Source organism: Thamnophis elegans, chromosome 3, assembly GCF_009769535.1.
Source record: "Thamnophis elegans isolate rThaEle1 chromosome 3, rThaEle1.pri, whole genome shotgun sequence".
NCBI lineage: Eukaryota > Metazoa > Chordata > Lepidosauria > Squamata > Colubridae > Thamnophis > Thamnophis elegans.
Window position 1 is genome coordinate 15,910,932 of NC_045543.1, and position 26,138 is coordinate 15,937,069.

The 26,138-nt window shown below is 37.7% G+C and overlaps 2 protein-coding genes across 2 annotated transcripts; one reads left to right on the forward strand and one right to left on the reverse strand.

Moving 5' to 3' along the window:
- Positions 1-482: 482 nt before the first annotated feature.
- On the reverse strand, positions 483-8,592 carry SF3B6 (splicing factor 3b subunit 6). Its single transcript, XM_032214262.1, has 4 exons — positions 8,406-8,592; positions 6,664-6,782; positions 5,731-5,869; positions 483-2,150 (listed from the first exon to the last, which is right to left on the reverse strand). Exons 1-4 carry the CDS (start codon positions 8,433-8,435, stop codon positions 2,061-2,063), a joined length of 378 nt encoding a protein of 125 aa, XP_032070153.1. The 5' UTR covers positions 8,436-8,592; the 3' UTR covers positions 483-2,060.
- Positions 8,593-12,130: 3,538 nt separating this feature from the next.
- On the forward strand, positions 12,131-26,049 carry RNASEH2B (ribonuclease H2 subunit B). Its single transcript, XM_032212491.1, has 11 exons — positions 12,131-12,264; positions 14,302-14,373; positions 14,981-15,088; positions 16,387-16,463; positions 16,758-16,875; positions 18,920-18,984; positions 20,033-20,138; positions 20,425-20,506; positions 21,703-21,745; positions 24,058-24,138; positions 25,649-26,049. The coding sequence occupies exons 1-11, from the start codon at positions 12,177-12,179 to the stop codon at positions 25,754-25,756; spliced, it is 948 nt and encodes a 315-aa protein (XP_032068382.1). The 5' UTR covers positions 12,131-12,176; the 3' UTR covers positions 25,757-26,049.
- The last annotated feature ends 89 nt before the right edge of the window (positions 26,050-26,138 follow it).

Sequence of the window (26,138 nt, forward strand, 5' to 3'; positions counted from 1 at the left end):
TTTTGTCCTGCCTTCTGGTGCTTTGGAAAATAAGTTGACCGCCTCTTCTTTGTGGCAGCCCCTCAAATATTGGAATACTGCTATCATGTCACACACACACCCCTAGACAACACACCCCAGTCCTTCTTTTCTGTAGACTGGCTATACCCAATTCCTGCAGTTTGAGGGCTGTCAAACTCCTGGCCCACGGGCCTCATGCGTCACATGCTGACCACGCCAATGCCTGGTTTAGCGAAGGGGGGGGGAAGTCTCAAAATACCATGTGATGACGCCATGAGTTTGACACCCTTGCCATAGACCTTTATATTGTATATTGTATTATATCCATTATATAGATTTAAGGGAACCGTATTTTTTCCATTATTTATATTAAAGGATGACAAAGATGCACTATTTTTTAGACATAATTTTATGTTTTTTCAAAGTGTTGCTACAAAATCAAGTGAGAAATGTACTGCATTTATACTATGTTAACTCTTTCATATCTTTTAGCTAATCTATTTGTACAGTGATACTAAGCTGCAACAAATCTTGAGTAATCTTATACAGTTAGACATTTGCTTCCCATTTCGTTCTAATTTCACCTCCCCCAGAAAACTAGACCAGAAATAGGATCCTTAAAGCAGACTAATAAAAGGTCAAGTCTCTGGTCTGGTTTCAGAAGTTGTAAGAATTTTGGATCTAGCATATCTACAACCAGCGCATGGTATGGAGTAAGATGTATGTTGTAAGGTACAACCACTATTTAGATATTTCAATCATATCTGAATTTCCAAACTTCTCAGGGATATCAAAATGCTGGAAGGGGACTACTCACCACAGCCAACTTGCCACAGGACAATTCATCACAGGATAATTCAAGAGAGGGACAAGTAGAATTGCAGCTTACCCAGCCTTGAGGGCTTCTACTTGAGATGGTTCAAACCTAAAACTTTTCAGTTTCAACTTTGAAAAAATCTAAGTGAAAACACAGCACACAGCTACAAAAGTCTTTTTAGAGTGTAAGTAAAGTAGGCCTGGGTATTTATTCAAAGAGCACTACTTTAAGAACAACAAAAATGTACAAAACTGGGTATGTAGCAAATCATAACACCTGAAACAAATGTAGACTCATTTAGTCAGAATATCACATAACTGTTCTCTTAAAGGCCCAATAAGCTCACTTTATTTTTAAAAACATTTCTAAAAAATAGAGACATTATACAAGAGTTAACCAAATATTTAACCCTTACTGTATCTGATTGCAAGAGTTATCCCTCACTTGTAAAACAAAAGCAACATAATAACAAAACTGAACATTTCTATACATTTTAGCAAAGAAAATTTGGATTGCATATGTCCGCACAACCTCAAACTCCTTTTGCTTTTTGAAGCAGTTAATGTGATCAAGAAGCTTTATTTTTTTTTCAAATGCTGTCAGACTTTTGGTCCAGCACATTGCAATAGAAGAGACACAGAAGTGGATCTCTACAGGTCAGCAATGGAACTCTTAAACACACAACAGTTCTGAGCCACTTGGGAAATGACAACCTTAAACTGACATTATTGTGTAATAGTACATACAAGATAAACATCAAGGATTTTTCACTTCTTCACTTCGCTTCCTACAGCCCTGAAAAATGTTTACAATCTTTAAAGTACATCACTTTTTTTTCAACATATTATGCAAAGACAAATTATGGGCTATACTTTAGGAAGTCAAGTACCAAAATATATTTTAAAATATGTATGCTTCTCCTTTACAAATTAAATATGAGACTGAACCCTCAGAATATTTTACACATTCCACTGATTGTAATGGGTAAAAGGTAGAATGGCTAATTGTGGAAAAATGTTACTCCAATTCCTTAGCTAATTTCAATATTCAAGCGCCAATCATTATCATATAGCAGTGAGTAATCCTTCCAAAGGTGAGAATAATTAAGATGGTTATGTAATCAAACGAGGAACTAAAATTACCCATCCTTCGTATACCAGGTATCCATATTTAGGGGTGACATTGGCCCAGAAATACTGATGTTTTTTAAAAATCCAAAATAACCAGTTCTTTAGGAAAAGTTTTATTTTGGTGGATCTGTGTTTATTCCATATTTCTCCTTCAGAAGCTTGAGCTGTTCTTCTTTCTTCTTTGTATCCATTTTTTGGAAGGCCTGTCACAGAACAAAGATAAATATTGAAAGCAACATATTATGAATGCAAAAAACATTTAAGCCAATTTCACTTTGGGACTAGATAATCTTAACAAATTCAGGTTACCTACCATCAAAAATGGTTTGTGATTTAACTACACTATTGGAAACAAGAGAAGTTGAGGGTAAGATATGGCATTCTACAATAACATTCTGGTCTTAAGTTATCTTGCCCCTCCCCCATTATGTCAGTACAGCTATATTGGACAGAGATACCTCATGAGTCCTCCTGTATGTCTATTCCTAGGTTTGTGAAATGCTTGTGATACATGGAAGTTTGAGACCACCCATGCACCACAAACCATTAAGCTAGACAGAGTAAACAAGCTGGTAGGTGTTTTCTTTAAGGCTTTTAATTTTTATAAACATCTCTGGAGGTCTATATCCAAAACTGCTGGTAGACTAAACATGACTCTTAAACTTTGGAAAACATTAAAATAAAAAAGAAAATCTACAGTAAGATTCAGATTTACTCCTCTACACAAAGCGAGTTACCCTACAATCTTTGTTCTTTTAAGAGTGACTTGTACATTATGCTCATCTCCAGTTCTTTTTAATAATTTTTTTTAATTTTTGAATAAACATAGACAAAACACACACACAAAAACCTTCTTCCATTACAAATTGTAGAAAGTGTGTCGATTGCTTACAAAAATTTCCATGCATCCCTTCCAGTTATCACCTACAATTCATATCAAATCATATATTTTAAATCAAATATATTTATATATATTACTATCATCATACCTCAACCTTCATTTGTCTATAATTGTTTTTACATCCTTTTTATATAAAATATTCCAGATTTAAAGCAAAACCACATAATGGCATTCCATTAGCTCTTCCCAATATCATCCAGTAACATTAACATTTTTATAACATGTTCTAAATAAAAATTGGTTATATTTAATAACAGCGTTTCTAAACCTCCTTTTGTAGTCACCATTTGCAATTTATATCAAATTTCCTCTTATCAAACCTATATATATATATATATATATATATATATATATATATATATATATATGCATTATTATCATTATCAATCATTTATTTAACTATATGCATTATCACTTCATTTTATACATAATGCTCTAGATTTAACTAAATTTGACTTAATTTTTTATTATAAACTTTCATTACATCAACCTGCATCTTTCCAGTAATAGTGCAGTCTTATGTCTCTTGCCAATTGTGGTATTAGTATTCTGGTTATTTCCTTAGTAAGTTTTGTATGGACTTCTCTTCACAACTTATTGCTTGTTGCATATCTTGTATAAGCTCGAAACCTTCCATCTGCTTCTTCGATCAGCTTATCTTTGGTTATCACTAGTGCTTCTCACAAGATTTCTCTCCTTAGTTCCATCAATTCTTCTCTCTTTTCTTCTTCTATACTTTGAAATCTGAGGTAGAGCACCAGTCCATCTATCTCTCCTTTCCATATTCCACACTTTCCATTTCAACCATGCTCAGTTCACTGTCAGTATCAACAATTTTCTTGTTTCTTTATTTTTTCCTTCAATTTTTAGTACTTCACTTTCTTCATTTGATGAACATCCTCAATTTTTCCATCAAATTTTACTGTTCTACGATCTATGTTCTCCAATCTCTTCTCAATTTTCTCTGTTACTTCTAATAATTTTTGAATTTCAAACATAATCTTTTGCAATGTTAAGGTTTCTTTTTCATGTTGTGCCATTCTTCCAACTTGTAAACACTGCCACTCTGGCATTCAAAACTTATTAAATTTAAAGCAAATTCATTTATAATCTTTCAAGACAAGGCTGTTTTCACTCCACTCCAGCTGCCAATAAAGCTCCTGAAGAGCACCTGTATAAGCAACCCATCCTCTTCTCACTATCACTATCACTAAACAAGCTGAAGAACCTTGAAATGCAAAGTCAAATGATCAAAGAGAAAAAAGAAAAGACAATATTTCCAAGCCTTCCAAGCCTCCAATGTTACTTTCTTTCCCTCTGTTATTACAGCCCTCTTTGTATTCTTTTTATATCTTCTTTATATTCCGGGCTTAAAGAAAACAAAATTCTTAAATGGAGCAAAAAAAACCCCATCCAATCCAGCATCATAAAAATAAGGAAAATGATTTTAATCCATAAGTATATATAAAAAAAGAATATTAAAAGTAGAAGAAAAACTAATCCGTTCAATTTAAAGAATAGAAAACATTTGCAAAAGTTCCATCCGTAAAAGAAAATTTTTTTTAAAAGGATAACACTGTCTAATGTAGCTTAATTTCGCTGCTTACTCTCTTCTGTTTTCAAGTTTAATTTAGCTTTACTTTTTTTGGAGGTAGTCTCTTTTATAATAATAAGATTTCCTCACCAGATGGACACATTTTCTCTTTCCATTTTCCTCCCGTTCTGGAACTGTCCCAACTTCAGCAGCTTCAATGGCTGCGCTTCCGTCGCTGGCAAAAAGAGATTCTCCTGGATCAATCAGGGACTTTGCGATGTCCCTGAGATCAGCAGGACGTACTCTTCCCTGTCACCGTCTCTTCAGGACGGTTTAGGTCCAAAAGGACTGTCCAGCAGCAAAAGTATCGATTGCGATCTTGGAGCTCCAAGATCGCACGTCATGTCGTCGTGACGCCAGATCCTCCTCCGTCCAGTTCTCTTTTTATATAATGCAATCACAGTTTCTCTAGATTTTTTTATCTTGGAAATATGTCAATAGTTAATTATATCAGGAGCAAGCAATATTAAAACCCTAGACTGGGAAATTAAAATGGTATGGTCAACTATCATAAACAGTAGAAAGGATTCTGAAAAGCAAGAGCTATTCTGTATTCTTAGTTACTGAAAAGTAAATCCTATATGCAAAGGACTGTCTAGTCAGCAAACAAAAATGCTTTCATCCTTTAAGTACTAGTCTAATAACTATAGTAAATGAATGATCTAGTGAAAGGAGGAGAAAGTATTTGTTCCTTTTCTCTATGTAGTATAAAACTAAGCTAAGTTTCTAGAGTAGGACATCCTTCTCTACCTGACATAGAAATCTCCAATTATCAAGAAATAACTTTTCAGATTTATTGAGACTATTATTCTATGTTACAAGCACTCTGCAAATTTTAGCAATGAAGTATCAAAGCTGAAAGAAATATGAAACTGAGAAGGCTAATGACTACATTTATTTATTCTTAATGCTACTTCCAAGGGGGGAAACTCATATCCAGGATTTATAATCCATAATTAAAATAATCAAAATACAGTAAGTCAAGAAAGCAATAATGCATATATATTGTATATAAACCTTAATACATGAGGTTGATTTTTCATTTTTTTTTAAAGGGATGGTTTTCTTTTGGAAAACTTAGGTGTGGAGCCATTTTTCTTTATATGTTGCAGAATATATGAAAATGTACTTATCTCACTTCTCTAACCAAATCCTTCAGTTTGTTACAGCTAAAATCTCCCTGGTTAGAATATTTGAAAAGGAAATTAAGTGTCCCCATAATATTCTCATCAAAAGGGAAAAAAGATAACAGAATTAAAGAATTGATATGCTTTAAGAAGATACTTGCCCTGTTTGCATTATAGTACAAAACGACAAGGTATCTGTTGCACACATTGAATCCTGACAGATGATCACAAGCATTTTTGGCATCAAATATATCTTCATAGACTACATAGGCTGTTCCCCTTGTCTCCGGAGTATTTCCTCTGTAGGATAACAAGTTTAACGTTAGCAAACTAGTATTTTGAATCTTTGAGATGACATTTGTCACTAATACAATTTTTCCTGACACTTCAGCTGATTGTTAAAATCAGTTAACAACGCTATATATGAATTTACATGTGTATAAGACAGGAATAGGCAGGCACTAGGCTTCATACATCCTATCTGCAAACCTCAGATTCCCCCCCGCCAACCTCCAAATTAACAGAGCTAACATTTTCAGAACTTTTTATATTGACCTAGAGGTATTAAGGGATGAAATAAACAGCTTAATATTCGACTAAACCATTCCCTTAACAGGGGGGAAATCCTAAATTGAGCAGCTTACAAATGGAATTTTCCACTGTGGTCACATCACAATTTTTTTAGCCGTGTCTCTGCAGCCCTAGGCAAGACACAAACTAAAACCTAATCCAAAACTGAGCAAATTGCTCATCCCTGATTTAAATTCATTTTATTATGCCTTCAACGATGCTACACAATAAATCACAGATACATAATTTCCATCCTATTTTGTCAGATTGGCTGTAATGTAATGTGTTTGCTTTGGCATAGAGTGATAGAGATTAGTTACAGAGCTGGGGAAAGTGTCTATCTTATTAAAGGAGTTCTAAGTCGCTAAGCCAGGTTTAAGAGGTTTATTGCACTCTGGCACTATTGTAGAAACCATTTTATGAAACTGCAATAATTATTTGTTTGCCAACTAAAAAAACTGTTTTGTATAAGTACATCAAGTCTAATTCGAAGTTCAGTTTATTCAAATGTACAACAGACTTACACTCTGATTTGCCGAATAGGTCCATATTTTCCAAAAATGTCATACATTTCTTCAGCTGTGATTTTATACGGTAAATTTCTGATATACAAAATTCGGTTGACTTCAGGTGGTAGACGGATCTGTATATAACAAGCATAACTTTTAGCAACATAAGCATATATATATAAATGTTTTTTTTTCCACTATACTTTCAGAGTTCCCAGAATCTGTCTTTTAGAAAATAGAAACAGGCAAATTTCATAAGCTATTGCAGATGTAAAAGCTTTGCTGTTCTCTCCCCTCCTGTTTAATATATGCATAAAGCATTAGATGAGATCTTCTGCATGTTTGGGGTTCAGTATTACAAATAGGTGATGATGCTCAATTATGGCTCTTAACCCTAAACATGAGATGATATACCCGTATTTTTCGGACTATAAGATGCACTGGTGTATAAGACGCACCAGATTTCGAAGAGGTAAGTAAGAAAAAAAAGTTTTTTGTCCTCCCCGGCCCCCAGAAACACTTTGCAGGCTTCAGCAGGGCTGGGAGAAGGAAAAAGCACCCCAGTTTTTCACCAAAACAGGAGCATTTTTCCCTTCCCCCAGCCCTGCTGAAGCCTGCAGAGTGCTTCTGGGGGCTGGGGAAGGCAAAAACACCCCATTTTGGTGAAAAACGGCCCGTTTTTCGCCCATTTTTCATAAAAATGGGATGCAGGGGCAGAGCTTTAGGAGGCCAAAAATGGCTGTATTCAGTGTATAAGACGCACCAACATTTCCACGCTCTTTTAGGGGGGGGGGAAGGGTGCGTCTTATACTTCAAAAAATACACATAATATATTCCAATACAAGTTAATTCCTTATATTCTACTACCCACAATAACTGGTTCTAGGTGTCAATAACTGAACTGCAAATGTGGCTGCCAACCACGTGTTAGATTGAACTCAGGGTGCTTATTAACACAGTATTATATTCACCTGAGTCCAGTTGATGGTAAGCTGTACAACCAAAGCTGAAGAGACCCACAAGTTTCTCTATTCCCACCCTATCCAAAAAAGCACTTCTCCTTGTGCCATATCCGTCATGGGCATTGGCGATCATGTTGGCAATCCTGTTTTTGTCAACAGCCGCATTAAAAAGTGCTACTGAGTTTCATCCAAACCAGTCCCTTAGGTTTTGAAGCCTTGATGTTCTTCTGCCTGGATCTCGTTGCCTTCAATTTTTCCCTGGAGGATTAAGTGAAGGATGCCATATTTTTCTGGGTGTTGCATCACATGTCCAAAATATTCTAACTTTCGCTTTTTAATGGCTTTGATGATTTCCCTTGGCTTTCCCAGGCAGCTTATCACCTCGTTTCTTATTTTGTTAAAAGCACGCCTAATTTTAATTGTGTTTATGATGTTACTGGTTGCTGCCTTATGCAGCAATCCTGGGGGACCATGTTCCCACATTCAACACCGGCCATAAGGGCAGGAGAGTTATAGATGCCAACGGCCAATCTATTTATGGGGCGCAGGTCCATTCAGCCCACATCCCTTCCAAAGAAGCTCTCGAGAAGGCCGGGACTACAATTCCCATCACACATAACACAGTTGTGGATGACGGGGATATTAGCCCAGATGGGCGGGTACGAAATCGGGAAAGCTGCCGGCTTCCCCGATCACTTTCACGTTTTTTCTTCTTTTCCCAAATGACAAAAGGCAGCAAGTTAAGGGAGAAATAAAGGGGGGGGGGCTTCAAAATGGTCGCCCTGCCCGACTCACATTCGCGCGTTTCGCCGCTTGCATCGCCATGGCAACGGTCCTCGGATACTTCGGGTTCACCCACAAAAAAAAAAAAAAAGGAGACCTCGGTAGACGCCGAAACCGCCGAACGCAGAGAAAGTAAGCCAAAGCCCCCTGCGTTGCGCTACGCCTCACCCGGAAGAAGATCAGACTTCCGGCTGTTGCACTTTCTTCCTCCGCCCACCTCAAATGGCTACATAGGCGGCCACGCTACCACGATTTCCGGTTCCGATTAACCATCTACTACAGTGTCAGAGTGGGAGGGGTTTCCTGCGATGTACCTATATTCTTAAACTGGGATACGCGGATAATATTTTTTTTTTGTAGATGGCTTGGAAAGAATCATGCTTTTTCGGCCACCAGCATTAATCCCCCAACTTGAAGCAGAATTTGGGAGTGGGTCCATTCATTATTTACCTGGCTTTGTGATACGTAAAAAAAAAGAAGTGTATGATCCGTTGCTGCTCAAAAAAGAGTCGTTTCTTCGCTTACCTGAATCAAATGTACCAGAGTACAATGAAACAAACGAACGGTTTCAAAGAAAGGCTACATGGATGATCAGCAGATTAGAAATTAAGTCCTTTGAACAAATGTATGTGGAAGCACTTTAAATCAGTGTTTCTCAACCTTGGCAACTTGAAGATGTCTGGACTTCAACTCCCAGAATTCCCCAGCCAGCGTTTGCTGGCTGGGGAATTCTGGGAGTTGAAGTCCAGACATCTTCAAGTTGCCAAGGTTGAGAAACACTGATTTAAATAATCTGAAAAGTTGTCTCAAAAGAAGAAAATCAAGGTCCATTGTTCCAGAGCGCAGGGCCAAGAATGATGGGTTTATTTTATGGAAAAGCAGATTCTGAATGATATTGGGAGTGACTTCTTTTTTTAATTGTTACTTGTTCTTTTGTTGCTTTTATAATAATGAACGAGAAACGGGGGGGGGGGAACCCCACAAAGATATATGCAAATGCACAGATTCTTGCATTGTCAAAGAAAAGGGGAAAATATTTCTTTAAAAAAGGGGAAATGCAACAAAAAAGGTATAATGTATCATTTTAACAGTAAATAATTGCAATTCTATATACAATCCCAAGTGTGTGTAATTTATATAATTATATTTTATTAACATATTGCATTTTGTATAAATACAGTCCCATATTTTATTATATTTGTCCATGTGAAATCTGGGTCTACAGGTAATCTGCTCATAGGTGGCAAATACAATCATGTCTTCAATCAATTGAAGGACAGGAGCCATATATCTTTCCAATACTGCAATATCAGTTTTTTGACTATAGTAAAGGCATAGATAATCCATTTACTTTGTTCAGTTATCAATTTCAATGTAGTTCAAAAAATACCTAAAAAGGTTTCCTTTTGTGCATAATTATATTTATATAATCCAATATTTTCTCCCAAAACTTGGTAAGTAAAAAGACATCACAAAATCCAGAGTTTTAAAGAAAAATGATTTGCATATTAAGTATGATTTTTACCTGCTTTTAATATAACTAGTATAAGCCTGGTTAAATGCTGGTGATAAAATTCCCTGATCAAACATCTCTTCATATATTTGACAAATTATTTTTCCCAAATGTTCTATAAATTTTTTATACTATTCAATAGGAAACATGTTTAGTCCTGATGTTTTCACAGATGTTAGAAGAGGCTTCTTAACAGTAATAGCAGTTCTATGTGTATGTATATGTGTATCATCTATGCACATGTATCATGTATATGTTAAATTTCCATCCAAATCCTTGCTTTTGATAGCAGCATACAACAATAAGGGGGGAAATTGCACTCATGTGACTTCTTCCTTGAAGTGGCACTAGTTAGGAGCTGAAGTCCTATAATTTAGCCATGAGATGGCAGCAACAGAATTGTTCTTAGGGTGTTTTCAAAAAGCAACTAGCCTTTCTTGTTTTTTTTCTCTTGAAAATGCTTCATCCAAGAAGCTTCTTCAGTTCAGAATTGAAGATTTTGTTACACTTTTGTGTATGGGATAACTCCTATTATCTAAACTACTCATCATGCAGGGATGCCTACTTTGGGCTGATCTGCTTAGCCATCCTCTAACATCTAAAATAGCTACTGTAGCTATATTCTTCATTTATTTTTACTGCTCTGTAAAATTCATGGCTGAAGATGAAAATAAAATGTTTCATATAAATAACCTCCATGTGGTCTGAAGAAATGTTCTTTTAGATCTTACAGCCCATCATTTTTATGATCCAAAGACATTGTGCATTATGGCTCTAAAGCACAGTGATACCAATACCTCAATTTTAATAGTTTTTTTGTGTGTGTTTGTGGTCCATGCATTGTAAAACATGGTTGCCCATTGATCTGCTTTCAATTAATCCAATTCCCAGAACTCTCTATCCACAGTTACTTTTCCTGGCAAGAAAAATGGCAGCAAAGAACTATGAAGATAAACATTTACTATTTTTTCTTCCTTCATTCCCTAAAAGCGGCCATGGCCCATGTAAAACAATAGAGAGCAATGTGGATGTCAGTGCTTTTCAAACCGGACAATTTAAACAATGTGTGGACCAGCTCTCAAAATGCCTCGTGGTGCCTTGAGAACTTCGAGGGAGTGTTGAAGTCCACACATCTTAAAAGTTGCCAAGTTTGAGCAATACTGCTTTCAATCTTTCCGAATCATGTTCTTCAGTCTTGCAGGTATAACATCTTGCTGAAAGCATCCACATGGCAAGTTTCTGGTTTGAGCCACCACCGTATTCTCAGTGGATAACTTTGGGAAAGTCTCTTTTGCTCATACTACCCTATCTCTATCATAACACTGTCGGTCTAAAGATAAAAAGAGGAAGACCCTCCACCTGGGCCACCTTGAACTCATAGAGCAAAAGAAGGATAAAAATGCAAAAATAGGCAAAATCTAGGACAGTTTTCCTCGCAAGTAAAAAAATGATTTTTAAAATGTTCAAGTTTTTTTTTATTTCAGTTGTTTCTTTTTCCAGCTAACACAAATCCCAATAAAGCATAATTGGCATAATTCTGTGATCATATTACAAAAAGAGAACAGCGAGCCAAAGAGTGACTTGCAGGCCTATCTGGTGTTAGAAAGTTTCAAAGCTGAAGAGGAAAGGTCTGCAGAATCGACTGCAGCAGTGATGCACACTTACACATACACAATTTTTAAGCTTTAAAGTTTATACACAACACTTTTAAGTACAGTTAGTCCTCAACCTACGATCACAATTGAGCCCAAAATGTATGTTGCTAAATGAGAAATTTGTTAGGTTTTGCTCCATTTTATGTCTTTACTTGCCACAATTGTTAAGTGAATCACTGTGATAGTTAAATTAATAGCACGGTTAGTAAGTGAACAGTCACTTTTTTCAGTGCCACTGTAACTTCAAATGGTCACTAAACAGACTGTTATAAGTCGAGGTGTATTTCACAGATGCTTTCAAATCACGTCTATGATTCTTTTTCCCTTTCCCTTCGTTTTTCATCCAGGCCCACGCCAAAAACATTACAATCCCGATATATTTGTGACAGTTAGGAAGAATTCAGGGTAGTTGCACTGCACCCGCAGAGCATCCGCTTCTACCCTCGGCTTCCCACGCCAGGAAGGCAGCTCCCTGCGGCTGGTTTGCGAGCAGCAGTGAGGATATTTTTCAAACTTGACTCGCAAGCTAAGCGGCGCCCGCGGCTCTAACCCTTAATACCTCTGTGGTTAGTAAGGCAAGAGCGGAGGGAGGCTGTGGCTCTTAGCAGACGCGAGATGCCGGGCGGGAAGGCGAAAGCGCCAGCGGCTCGGGCAGAAAAAAGCGGCGCTGGCAGCAGTCGTCAATGGGTGGTGGTTCTCCCAGGTAACGTTGCCGCAGAGCCAGCCCGATCCTGGAGTATTAAAAGAAACGGCTCCCTTCCGTGCACGGGGGAGGGCTAATTGCGGACTGCATTCAAGCGATTGAGCTTTTTAATATGTTGCCTGGAAGCAGCGCGGTCGGTGGTTGTGTGGATGGTGCTGGGCTTTGGGTGAGCCTTCCCCGTTTGCGATCTCTTCCTTCCTACGGCCCCACAGCGATCCCAGAAGAGGTTGGCTGGTCCAGTGTAAAACGAACCTGTCTTCAGAGTTTAATTCGATTTCTGGGACTTCCCAGAAGAGCAGGGCAAAAAGCAATGGATGGAAACGAATCAAGGAGAGAAGCAACATGGAACTAAGGAGAAACTTCCTAACAGTGAGCAGCTTTGCCTTCAGAAAGTGTGGGTGCTTCATCACTGGAGGTTTTTAAGAAGAGACAGGATAGTCACTTGTCTGAAATGATATGGCTTTCCTGCCTGAGAAGAGGGCTGGACTAGAAGACCTCCAAGATCCCTTCCAGCTCTATTCTGATTCTGACTTGATGGGTGCATTTGTATAGGGCATTTTGGCTAAAATGCAGGGGAGATCTGCTATTGCTCCCTCATGGTATGTTTTTGTTTTGATTGCCCAGTCCAGGGGTTACCACCCTTTTGGACCTCAGGGACCACTAAATTCATAATTTTAAATCCCATGGACCACTAATATGATTTTTTTTTAAAAAGATAAATAGTATTTATTGCAATGTCAAAAATGCAAATACTTTTTCTGTGGACCATCAAAATTTTCTTGCGAACCACCAGTGGTCCATGGACCACCAGTTGGTGACCGCTGGCCTGGTCGATGCTGTGGTCTCCCATCCAGGCCTGATATTGCTTAGTTTAGAACAGTGTTTCTCAAACTTACTAATTTCTAAGGTGTTTGGACTTCAAATTCCAGAATTCCTTAGCTGGTGTGGAGTTGTTTCATCCAATTGTTTGGTGGGATTTCACTGGTGGCGCAGTGGTTAGGGTGCAGTACTGCAGGCCACTTCAGCTGACTCTTATCTGCAGTTCAGTGGTTCAAATCTCACCGGCTCAAGGTTGACTCAGCCTTCCATCCTTCCGAGGTGGGTGAAATGAGGACCCAGACTGTGGGGGGCGATATGCTGACTCTGTAAACCGCTTAGAGAGGGCTGAAAGCCCTATGAAGCGGTATATAAGTCTAACTGCTATTGCTATTGCTACTAAGTGGTTTCTAAGTGTAAAGTAGCAGTGATTGGTGCCCTCTTCCCTTGATTCATCTCTTCCATGCTTATTAGACAAGCATATGTAGATCACAGAAGCTTGATCGCCCAGCTTCACACAATTTCCCTGCAAGTTTATGTTCTAGCCAGTTAAACCAGGCACTGAATCCATGTGGTCTCATTTCAACATCAGTCTAGACCAAATTTGGTAACTTTAAGGCAAATGGACTTTAATTCCCAGAACATGCTGGGCTGCGTAGTTCACATATCATAAAGTTGCCAAGTTTGAATAACACTGGCTTAGAAACAAAGAAAGAAGGAACCTGATAGCAAGTTTGAAGACAGTCATGCTCCAAATATTGCATATCTTCTATTTTTAATCTGAAATTGTGGCACTGATGTCACCTAATTGAGTAATGAAACATTTGCAAGCAACCAAGCTCAGAGAGACCACAAAAGGCTCTATGCATTGGTGGGATCCAGGCAAGCCCAGCTGTCTTCTGAATCAGACTACAACATCAGGATAAAGTGAAGTGGCTTGGCCATCGTACTTCCATGCCCGTGAACATCAGTGGTTTAGGAAAAGCAACGTCTGGGCTTTTCCTTCCAGCCTTATTTATAAGAAGGCTGCCTTCAAGAGGTAGGGTTCAGCCAATAAACTCTTTTCAAGTTTGAAGAGGGCAAAAGGAAGATTTCTTTGGTTCTTGGGAGAAGAATTTATATCCCTCAGATCTGACTAGTCCTACATTTACAATCATGGTTTTAAAGGTGCTGTTATAATTTATCTATGGGTATCACATTCTAGTATTCTCCCTTTTTCAGAAACTGCAACAGATCTCCCAAAGAAGCCGGGCGCTGGACCTTTGTTTACAAGGCTGCCACATCCAAATACAGGCAAGGCTCACACTGTAGAATATTACTTGCTTAACACCATCTGATCTATTTTATTTCCCTGTGTAGTCTTGTCCTCCTAATGGTTACTATTATCCCTTTGTCAGCTGAAACTTTAAAAGCTGACATGCCATGATATACACACTCAATTGTTGTTTGATTATTTAATAGTGGAATAGTATGAATCATTTCCTCCTAGGTGGAGGTGGCACAGTGGTTAAATGCAGCACTGCAGGCTACTTCAGCTGACTGCAGTTCAGCAGTTCGGCTGTTCAAATCTCACCGGCTCAAGGTTGACTCAGCCTTCCATCCTTCCGAGGTGGGTAAAATGAGAACCCGGATTGTTGTTGGGGGCAATATGCTGACTCTGTAAACCGCTTAGAGAGGGCTGAAAGCCCTATGAAGCGGTATATAAGTCTAACTGCTATTGCTATTGCTATTTTAGCCTTTTGTACATTTGTTAACTTTTCTTTTGCTTACAACTCATACATACATACATGTTTTTCTGTAAAATTACTATTGGGTTTTTTGTTTTTTTTTAAGTCAGATGAGCCTCGGAAAAATATTGCACAGCAAAACCATAATGTGATACTGGTTTCTTTCTTAACAGGACAAGCTGCCCTTTATTTATTTGGTAGTGATGCATGCCAGATATTTGAAATAAAAGCTTTTCATGAAGAATACCGGTCATGGTTTATTAGTCAAGAAGTTCAGCATGGTAAGTGGAAAGGCAAGGCTGGGGAATCTGGCTTTCTGGATGCATTGCTGTTGATGAGAGAGGCTGGGAGTTGTAGTTTAATGTAACATTCCTGGAGTTCCGTATACTCTCCACTTCTTGTGCAAGTCCTTGAGTCTCAATTGCACTTCTTAAAATATTTTCTCTACCTTGAAGTTATTCATACTACAACTTCTTATTTCTTCCACCCCTTATAGAAGTAGCAATTGGGATGTTCCAACAAATTTGCATTTATTTCATTGAATCATCATGACTTGTATCAAATGTTAAGATGGTCTCTTTGCAGTGATTTGAAGGTATCACTATCCACCTCTGGATCTGGTGTAATCTTTATGTCTGGTAGGGGAGGAAGAAGCCAGGTTTTTTGATGTCCCTTTTCCTCCATATTTTCGTTTCGGTCGTGTTTTGAGAAAATGTTGAGGTCAGAGAAGGGATTACACTTTACCTTTTTCAGTGATCCATTTTCTCTAGTAGCACCTGGGAGAGAGATATTGACTTTTTCCTTAAATCTCATTTCTCTTGAGGTTAGATAGACAGAAGATAGAATTATGGCCTTATTTGTTACTCTGTATTGGGCAAGTTATTCTACTTAGACTCAGGTCTTGGGTGGGGTGGGGTGAATAAATCAAGTTATTCATCCATGATCTCAATTTTTTAAAACACCAAGTGGAAAATTACTATGACCAAATAGGGCAATTCTGGAGAAATTTTTAGCAGACTATACTTAACCTGAATCACAATATCCAATTTATTTCTTCTCACTTTGAGTCACACGAGATCCAGTTTTGCCCTGCAGGTAAAAAAAGTACTAATATAGCAGTTATTTTAACAAAAATATAGAGGTTTTTATGAAATTTGGGTAGGGTGCTATGGACACTTCAAATTTGATTTAAAAAATGGCTCAGAGCAGGTTTGAGCCATGGCCTGCAACTCTTTAAACCAGCTGCATCTTATCCTGGTTTGCATGATGTTCTTGGAAAGGTAATAAATTTTGAAACTATTTGATGTAGCATAGCATATAGTCCTATTATTTTTGTCCTCCTTTATGTATCTTGTATATGTGTGGAAACCAACAGATATTTGTAATTTGGATGTACAACATATTTCCTATTTATAATATACTTACCCTTTTAAAAACTTTAAAGTCTAAATTTAAATTGTCAAGAATAGATTGTAGGTCTTTCACTTTGCTGCTGAATCATTGTCCCTAACTTATATGGAAGCAGTCTGGATTGTGGATAGAGTTCCTTTTAGAATAATACTTATTTTTCCACCTTCAGATGGACGTCTATTTTTTGCTACACCAATGGACCCTTTGTTTCTTGTGCTTTTTTACCTCATGAAAGCAGAGAAAGAGGTAGGCAACTAAAATATTTCAGAAAGATGACATTACATTATGCATCTCTGCCCCCCTCCCCCCAAAATATCCATCATTTCTAAATGTCTCAAGAACCATTTTGGTAATTATATTTAATTCTCTACTGCTTTCTTATGTATTAGAACAGTTGGCTCAGCAGTAAGATAATCTTATTTGGGGGGGGGAAACCTTCCATTAAACATTTTGGGAGCCATGTTTTGTTTTAAGAATTATTTGAATTAATACTTTTATTTTATTTTTTTTAAACTGATTATTCCTCTGCCTCACCCTCAGCAGGGAAAGTTTCAGCCACTGGATCAGGTTTTGGTGGATGAAGAGTTTTCTTCCAGCATACAATTGCTACATTGCACAAGTACTTCACAGTCAATTCACCACATAGCTGAGCAAAAAGGTACCGAAGAAGCAAAAATATTATTAATTAATGTAGACCTGCAAACTTTAGCCACTGCTTAGGTTAGGCCAGTTGACATAGCCAGCTGTCTTAGGAGCCCCCCACAAACCATCCATGCAGGAGATAGAATAAATCTAGTGTCCTGTGTGAATCCAAAGAGATCCCTAAAGAAGAAACTACTGAGGTTGCTGACCTAGAGTTTATATCCAGGTTTCTGTCACTTGAAGTGCTACTAGAGAGAGTTCTATTTGAATAGTCCTCCTGGTCGGGTAGAGCCAATACTCTCCTAATTCCCCTAACCCTAATTCATAATTCCATCTCCTATGCTGGGGTGAGGAGGGTTTAAAGGATTACAGGTAGTCCTTGTTTAGCAACTACAGTTGGAATCAGCAACTCAGTCATTAAGCAAAGTGGTCACTAAGTAAAACTGACTGATCTTACTTCAGCTTTTCTTCGCTTTACAACCTCTGAAGGTTGTGAACGCAAAAATGGGTTGCAAAGTTACTTTTTCTTTATATATATATATATATATATATATATATATATATATATATATATATATATTCATTTTCATAACATATAACCACGTGTACACTATTACATAGCCAACATCGTATTGTATTACTAAATGTTTGCATCAGTTCATCTTACCATCAACTCCCAAAAACAATTATGGGCTCTTCTGCTCTCCGTACGCCATATTTGTACCTAATCCATCACTTTCTTCTCCCTCTCCTCCCCCACCCTACCTCCTTTCTTTTGAAAAAGTTTGCAAAATGACCGTGCATAGCCTTTAGGATGCTTCCAGAGTGCTCCTGGGGGCTGGAGAGGGCAAAAATGAGCGAAAAACGGACCGTTTTTTGCTCATTTTTGCCACCCCAGTCCCCAGAAGCACTCTATAAGCCTCCTAAAGGCTATGCACGCCCTTTTTTTAAACAAAAAAACAGGCCCATTTTCACGAAAAATGGGCATTTTGGGGAGGTATGCAGAGTGAAAAAACTATTTTTTTAATTTGCCTCTTCAAAATCTTGATGCATCTTATACTCCGGTATGTCTTATACTCCAAAAAATATGGTAATAAAAAGAGGTATCAAACTCAGTGCCAGAGCCCCTGCAAGATTGTAAAAACATGGTTCTGAATCTCTTAAGCAGTGTTTCTCAAACTTGGCAACACTGAGGTGTGCAGACTTCAACTCCCAGAATTCTCTAGCTAGAATGTCTTGTTGAGGAATTTTGGGAGTTGAAATCCACATGTCTTAATGTTGCCAAGTTTGAGAAATACTGCTCTACAGGGCTGCTACCAGTTGTAGTGTGTGAAGTTTCCGCTGTTCGCCCATGAGGCCAATGTTGAGAAAAGACAGGAGACAAATTTTCTCGGGATGGAGCGACCCAGATTGGGGGTCTGGTAGCCCCTTTTATTGGGATAGGACAAAGGCAGGAGGAGCAATAGCATGTGCTTAAAAACAGCCTGTAAAAGTACAATTTCTAATCTATTGCTCAGGGAAGTTCTCTCTATATATGGTCAAATCCTGGGCGTCATTGGTAGAGCACATCTCAGAATGTTATGTTATTCACTATCAGGTTGTTATGGCTTTCTCGGAGCCAGTTGTCTCCTGTGTGATTCAGCGTGGCTCTGCAGGCCTTAATATGAACTAGGCCATGGAGGACACACACCTGCACAAGGAACTATATTACAACATCTCCTACAACAGTAGTGAAATGTCCTGGTTCCCTCAGCTCTCATCATTTCTGCCCCCTATTAACACAAATATTCTGAGGATACTGGAAATTGTAATACAACACAGCAGAAAAGCACTATTCACAAAAGAAAAGTGTTTTAGGTAACACTCAGATAAATTGACTAGACTATGGTTTGGATTTAATATTAATTAAGTGTGTGTATATTCAAGGTGTGTATTCACCACCTCCAGAATATTCAGTGATGTTGATAAACTTCTCCAGATACTGAAATACATTTGTATTTTGTCTCAATTCCATTAATGCACAGACTAAATATATTTTCATTATTTCTCTTTATTCTCAGAAATAGGTGGTAAGAAATTTTTTAGATACAGTGAGAAGAAAACACTGACATGGTTAAATAAAAAGGTATATTTTTCTCTATCACCCATTTTAATATTAAGTATAGCATTTCTTTTTTTAATGACATGTCGATTGCATAATACAATGTATTGAAATATAAAGAAAATATGTAATAGTTATAACTGGAAAACACAATAATGTAAACAATTGATTTTAAAATTGATATTTTCTCTCTTTGTGTAGAGAAAATGCTAGCCATTTCATATATGGTTTTTATTTGACTGCAGTTCTTGACTGAGGGCTGATCTTGCTTCTTGGGACTACTTATTTTTTTGTCTTTCAAAAAGTTCTAACTTAGCATTAGACTGTATATTTATAAAATATCATACCAAGGACTCGGATCCACATGTCATCAGTTTCAGAGTTTTATAGTTGTTTCAATATTGGCGACTTTAGGGAATCTGAAAAAAATGGTAAAGCTTTTTAGAACACAATGATTGAATTAAATTGGACAGAATGCCCCATAGTGGTTTCAGTAAATATTTACAAATACATCCACTTTTTAATCTATAATATATTATTTAGTTCAATTTAGTAATAGTCTAAAAAGCAACAGGCATGAGTCCTGTAACACAACTCTTACTTTTTTTTTTTAAAGTTTTTTGTAGAATTTCAGGAGAGCAGTTGCAGAGAAATGGCTGATATTAGCATAATTGTGCTAGCTTTATTCTTCCTACCATGGTTTGGTTACTATGGAACAATGTTTGTTACATTAGGGGAAAATGATTTCGATATTGCAACTTAACAATGTGCATTAATCACTTACCTAAATGTTTATTTATTTGAGTTCTACAGCTACCTTTCTTAATGCAGTGATTCTAATAGTAATGTGTACTAAGAGTACAATTCTTCATAATCTTCTGCTGAACAACTTTAATAGGAATATTTTATTCTTTAGAAAAATCTCATTGCCTGAACAGATACCATTTTGATAAATGTCTATGCTTCCTATCCCTATGACAAATATGACATTTGCTATGAAAAAAAAATAATGGATTTCAGTGTGTGGCTTCAAACTTTGATTATGGTGATACTATTTTGTGGCTTTTGCTAGGTTAACCAACTGGTGAAAGTATTGAAAGAAAATAACATACCTGTTGGTGGAAAAGTACAGGCTGCTACATTTATCAGCAACAATCAGGCCAACAGTGGCACAGAAGGTAAGGTAACTACATTTGTTGAAGAAAGCTTTTTAAAGTAAAATATACTGCTTTGCCTTCATGGACTTTGATTTGTGAAACTTATTTTTGGGTTTTACTTCTCCTTTTAATCATTGCCAGAAAGGGACCCTAGCAAAATCATTTGTGTTTTGGTTTGTTTGTTTTTCCAAAACTAGGAGGAGCTGATAAAGGGAGCGTGTGTGAATAGAATTAGCACATTTGGGACCCAAGGCTGCTAAATAAGATAGATGAATAACATGCAATATCTATTTCATTTATTTTTCAGAAGATTATATTTGTTATGCTCATGGCTTAATATCAGAGTATATTCCTGAAGAGCTAAGTGCATCATTAGCTAATTATTTAAGGTGAGAATTTAATTTTTTTCAAACTAACTGCTTCAAAGAAGAATTTCCTTGACATGCTTCCATTGACTAATACTGGTTTGAAAAATGTGCTTAAGTAGTGTAGTGGAGCCCGCCCCTATTTCCCTGCCTGTCTGCCATACAGCTGCTTTTCTTGCCCACTTTCCCAAGTTGGGAGTATACTGTTCAGTGAAGCAAATTGGGCTAAACAGGACTTCATAGAATGGTGGGGATATTCCCCAAAGTAGCAGAAACCTGATTTCTGAAGATCCTTGTTAGACCCCAAAACCAGGAATGACATACGGTGATTCTTCCAAGCACAGTTATTTATTGTTCCACACCTGTAGACAGAATCTTGCTGAAGTGAAACACTATGCTAACTACCTTCAAGCATATGCTCTAAGAACTATGTCTTCATCCTCTTTCTCTCACACAACATATCTGATCTGAGCTGCCTCTTATTCCTCTGCAATGCATCCCCTCCCTCCTAGAAATTCTATATTCTATCACAATTCCAGAGGGCAGTTGTATAGGAAAGAAGGGGTACCCCAGTGTTTGTGTGTGTGTGTTTGTGTGTGTGTGTGTGTGTGTGTGTGTTTTAGTCCATGTTTTGTCTTTGCTACCTTTTAATCTTTGGGATAAGGTTCACATGCTTGAAGTATCCAGTGCAGGACTGATGCACTAAATACATAGTGAAGACTTTGAAAAATATAGCCATATAGCTGAAAAATGGTTCTCAAAAAATGCTCTTAACATTTGTTTTCATTAAGATGAGTTGGTAAGTGTATAAAAATATATTTGCCCAGTTAGGTAGCTGACCATAGCTGAACTTGAAAAAGCTTTAGTTCGGTCAAATCTAGTTAATACTTAGAAGATGGAAGATGGTCAGAAAATATCACAATTGGAATATTGGTGAGGAAACATCTTGGTAGTAGGCAATGGCAAATCATTTCTGTATTGCTGTACTGTTAAAAAACCATTAGGACATGTCCATAAAGTCACCAGGAGTTGAACTTGACTCAAGGAAAACTTCACAGTCTTTAACATTTTGTTTAATTGTTGATGAATGCGTTATAATTCTGTAAATTAATTTCTGTGGAAAACTCACAGCAGAATTCATAATCACATGATTAGGTAAAACAAATGTGCTGAGGTAATCTGATAGCTCTAGAGTTTAACTTGATCTTTCTGTCTTCCAGACTTCCACAAGTTACAGATCTTCCCACAGAGCCAGCATCAAAGGTAAGGACTTCTTAAGACAGGCCGCTTCTCAAAACTTACAACTCTGTGACATTCAGAGGTGCTTGGATTCCAAATCCTTGTGCTCCATTTCTGTGGCCATTGGTCAGAAGTGGTGGTAATCATAATCTAGTAATATTTGAGAAAACCCTATTTAGATCCGCCCTTGGTTTAGATCAGTAGTGGGTTTCAAAAATTGTTCGAACCTACTCTGTGGGTGTGGCCTCCTTTGTGGGAGTGGCTTGCCGCCCATGTGACCGGATGGGAGTGACTTGCCGCCCATGTGACCGGATATGAAGATGCCAACGACACTTGTCAGAACCACCTTAAATTACCTCACACACAGCACTGGGCATGCATAAGAATAGGATGTATACTTGTTTTTTAAAAGGCATCTTTGGTTTGCGTTAAAACAACTTCAACACACGCAATGTTCTGATTGCACCACAAACGCAGTAGTCATCCTTACCTTTCACAGAAGCACTGAGTTTTATAAATATGAGCATGATAGTGTAGAATAATCATAGTGGTGGGTTTCAAAAAATTTTGGAACCTCTTCTGTAGGTGTGGCCTGCTTTCCGGGTCCACTGGTGGAACCTTTTCTAACCGGTCGGTAGATTTGACGAACTGGTTCTACCGAATAGGTGCGAACTGGTAGGAACCCACCTCTGGTTTAGATGCTGCTCACTGATTTTACAGCAGGACTGGAAAAAAAAATCCAGGCTATAAAAGAACTACTTTGAATTCATTGAAGTGGAAGATAATTCTTGAAATATTTATTACCTTTGTTATAAAAAGACTTTGCTTTTTCAAGCATATAGGTAACATCAAGTTAGTTATGCAAGCTGCTTCATCAGGCGGCAGTGAGCTTTTCAGCTGCTGGGCATCCTTGTGTAAAAATACACTTTAAAGCAGGGGTCTCCAACCTTGGCAACTTTAAGACTTGAGGACTTCAATTCTCAGAATTCCTCAGCCAGTTTGCTGGCTGAGGAATTCTGGAAGTTGAAGTCCACAAGTCTTAAAGTTGCCAAGGTTGGAGACCCCTGCTTTAAACAGTAGGTTCAGTCTTACCCTGACATCTGATATGAGCTCATTATGAAAATGCTAAAGCCTTAGGAGAATTAAGCAAGAATAAAACCTGAATTATTAAAAAAAAACCTTTTCTCATTGTATCTCATGGAACTCAAGCTGACCCCTAATAATATGAGTGTTCAAGAAATGAAGAATATGTTTTGTTTTGAACTCAGCCAAAATTGCACCCAGAAGTTCAGCCAATCTGTGTAGGATTGGGTAAGGATTAGAAGAAGCAAAACTCTGAAGTAATTTAAATATTCTGTGATTGTGTGAAAATAAAACCGTATTAGATAATTCGGCTATTGGAAACAATAGGATTCAGAAAATGCAGAACCCTGAACAACCACCTGATGGCATTAAAGAGATAATTTTCAATTACAGCAGCTAAAATGTAACACCTGGAACAATGGTGTTTCTGTCCATATCGGAACAGAAGATCTAAAACATAGAATTCATGAACAAAACAACTGAAAACCATGAAATGGTTCATGGACAAACTGTTTTGCATATTTTTGGGCTACGCAGATATGTATTTTCAGGTGGCAATGTAGTACGCAGTCCCAAATTCCAACTGTGTCATTTCATGACTGTCTCATTTGGGGTTGTTTTTTTTGACAAATGTGGGAAGGATAGCAGCACTTTCAAAATCCACACCTCAGCTTAAGATTTACTAATTAATCATCAAAGATTCGATCATACAGTGATACTTCATATTTCCCTATGGTGTATGCAGGGATGGGCTTCAAAAATTTAGTAAGGGGTTCTCTGCCCGGTTGCTGAGTGGGCATGGCCATGGTGGGTGAGGTCTAGTCGGCCTCCTGCACCATGACAGGGGGTATTTGCCCTCCCCGGGCTTCAAAGGTTTTTTTTGAGCCTCTGGGAGGGCGAAAACGGCTTCCCCAGGCTCCAGAGGCCCTCTGGAAGCTGGAAACGGGCCTGTTTCTGGCTTTCCTGAATTTGCGGTACACCCTAACCCTCCCCGAGCCTCCATGCGCGCACTGCACTTATCTACATCCAAATCGGGCTGCGTGGGGACTCCTGGGAGGGGCAGGAGTGGGATTTGGGGGTTCTCCAAACTGCACAGAATCTTAGTTAGAGGTTCTCGCGAACCCCTGCAAACCCCCAGCAGCCCACCCCTGGGTGTATGTCTACGTTTATTCCATAAAGTCTGGACATTTTTAACTGAAGTCCACAAGCCCAACATGTGATTTATGACACAAATCACTCTTTCAACATTATAGAAAAGGAAACTGACAGATGGTCCCGTGGAAGCTGAGGAGGATTATACTAAATTCAATACTGGTGATCTGAAAAACAAAAAGGTATGTATTTCTGTGCTTTCCTTCCTCATATTTTGTCTAATAGTAAGATGGTCTATTTTTTTAAAAAAAGGGGAGGGAAACAGGACAACTATTTAAGCAAGTGCGAGCTATAAGACATCAATAGAATTCTGCATTTCAGAATAGTGTAGACAGATTAACTGTCAAAACAGCTAGATAAAATATTAGGAAGAGTGGGGAGAGAAAATTAAAACTACTACTTTTTAAAGAGCTGATTTTAAAAAAAATATTTAAAAGCATGGTTTCTGGGGGTTTAAATTACTTTTCTACAGGATTCACTTTTATCACACAAAACCATAATGCCGTTTGCTTGGTTTTTGGCTCAGTGTGGTATCTGAGCACTGCTGGAGGGTAAATGTTGCCTTAATGCGATGTGCACAGTACATTGCAACAGTGGCATTAATATATTCAGTGTTTTTCCTAATGGTGCCAGGTTTTAATTCTGCAAGCATCTTAAAAGGGTTATTTTTGGAAAGTGCAGCTCAGTACAATGTTTCCCACAGAGATCAGCGGGGCTTGGAATATTCTTGTGATACCGATTTAGTATAAAACCAGAATGTCACATAAAAGTACCAGTAGAGGACATGAAAAGTAGCTGGTTAGACGGCCCACTTAATCTGGTCTCCTACCAAGCCAACGAACTGAGAATTGCAAAGAAGTGATTGATTCCTCACCAGCCAGATTTCCTATGCCTGTGGCTGCTTTGATATGCGTAATAGTTGGTGTTAGTAGCCTCTCATTCATGTTGTCTGCTTGACAACATGTCTGTGAAGTATCAGTGTAAATCTGTTTTTAAAAATTGTGTGGATTAGAATAGTATTTTGTTGGGAGGGCTGGAAATAGGTTCATTCTTAGGAATGCTAGAGAATTACAAGTTCAAATTTTAGCTATATGTGTAGCCAAAGATTTGGCTAGCTAAAATCAGTGGAGACAATAAAGCCATCTTCTTGCTCAGGTCTCATAACTATCCAAGTCTGTCAGGGTTCCAAATAGCATCCAAAAGATGCAGCCAACTTTTCTTTTGGATCTTTGGCATGCCAGTCTATCTATCCAAGTTTACTATTGCCTTGGAGAGGTATTTCCTCTGATAAGTATTTCAATTCAGTTTAGTCACCGTAAGTGCTGGCTAACAAATTAATAAATCCAGATTGAAGTAGAAATTTTATTCTGGTGTTTATGTCAGGCTTAACAATGTTAAAGATTATATATCGATCTTTTCAGGAGGTCACGTGGTTTATAGGAAGAACATGCTTGTATTTGATTTTTTTTCCACAGTGTAATCTGAAAAAGGATGTTTTTACACGAATTTGCTTCTCAGATCGTTTACTGGTTTTTAAAAAAATCTTTAGTTAATTCTTTGGGATTGGCGTGATTTTTATAATGAACCTCTGAATAAAATGTGTGAGGGATTCTGTGCAATTACCATTTGAGTCCTGTATGTGAAAAGAATTGAATCCTAAAATTTGTGCTGATGTTTTCTTCTTATTTTCAGGCAAGCAGTAAAATGTCATCTGCACAAAAAGCTTTAGCGAAAGTTGACAAGAGCGGCATGAAAACAATGTCTTCTTTCTTCAGACCAAAAACTACCACACCAAAATGAAGGGAGGCGGTTGCTGTTTGGTTTAGTAATTATCTTGGTTTTTTTAAAATGAAACTCAAGCTCCTTATAGCTTTCTTTCACCTCCAATTTTCCCCTATTAAGGCATAAGTAGAAATCTACGATGCTGATATGAATTTAATCAAAGTTATTTTTTTGTTTGTATTAGGAAAACTAGGCCCAGTCATTTTGCTACAGATGGAAATCTGTTTTTATATCATGATTACTGAAAAGTTACAGTATAATGCAAAGCATGCATTCATCTCTGAATAAATGTGCACTTCTTGTTTTTTAAATTGTTGATGTTTTTTGGCTGAGGGAAATCTTACGTGTGTCTTCTTTGTATTTTAAAAACTGATTGGGTATTATTATTGTTGACTGTTTT

What these genes read in the sequence shown, in the direction of transcription:
- SF3B6 (XM_032214262.1), bottom strand. Translation starts at nt 8,435, where the DNA reads ATGGCGATGCAAGCGGCGAAACGCGCGAAT. An exon ending in AAGCGGCGAAACGCGCGAAT is followed by an intron (nt 6,783 to 8,405) that starts GTGAGTCGGGCA and finishes TGTTATATACAG; the next exon opens with ATCCGTCTACCACCTGAAGT. An exon ending in CCTATTCGGCAAATCAGAGT is followed by an intron (nt 5,870 to 6,663) that starts GTAAGTCTGTTG and finishes GTTATCCTACAG; the next exon opens with AGGAAATACTCCGGAGACAA.
- RNASEH2B (XM_032212491.1), top strand. Translation starts at nt 12,177, where the DNA reads ATGCCGGGCGGGAAGGCGAAAGCGCCAGCGGCTCGGGCAGAAAAAAGC. An exon ending in TCATGAAAGCAGAGAAAGAG is followed by an intron (nt 16,464 to 16,757) that starts GTAGGCAACTAA and finishes CCTCACCCTCAG; the next exon opens with CAGGGAAAGTTTCAGCCACT. An exon ending in CCACAGAGCCAGCATCAAAG is followed by an intron (nt 21,746 to 24,057) that starts GTAAGGACTTCT and finishes TCAACATTATAG; the next exon opens with AAAAGGAAACTGACAGATGG.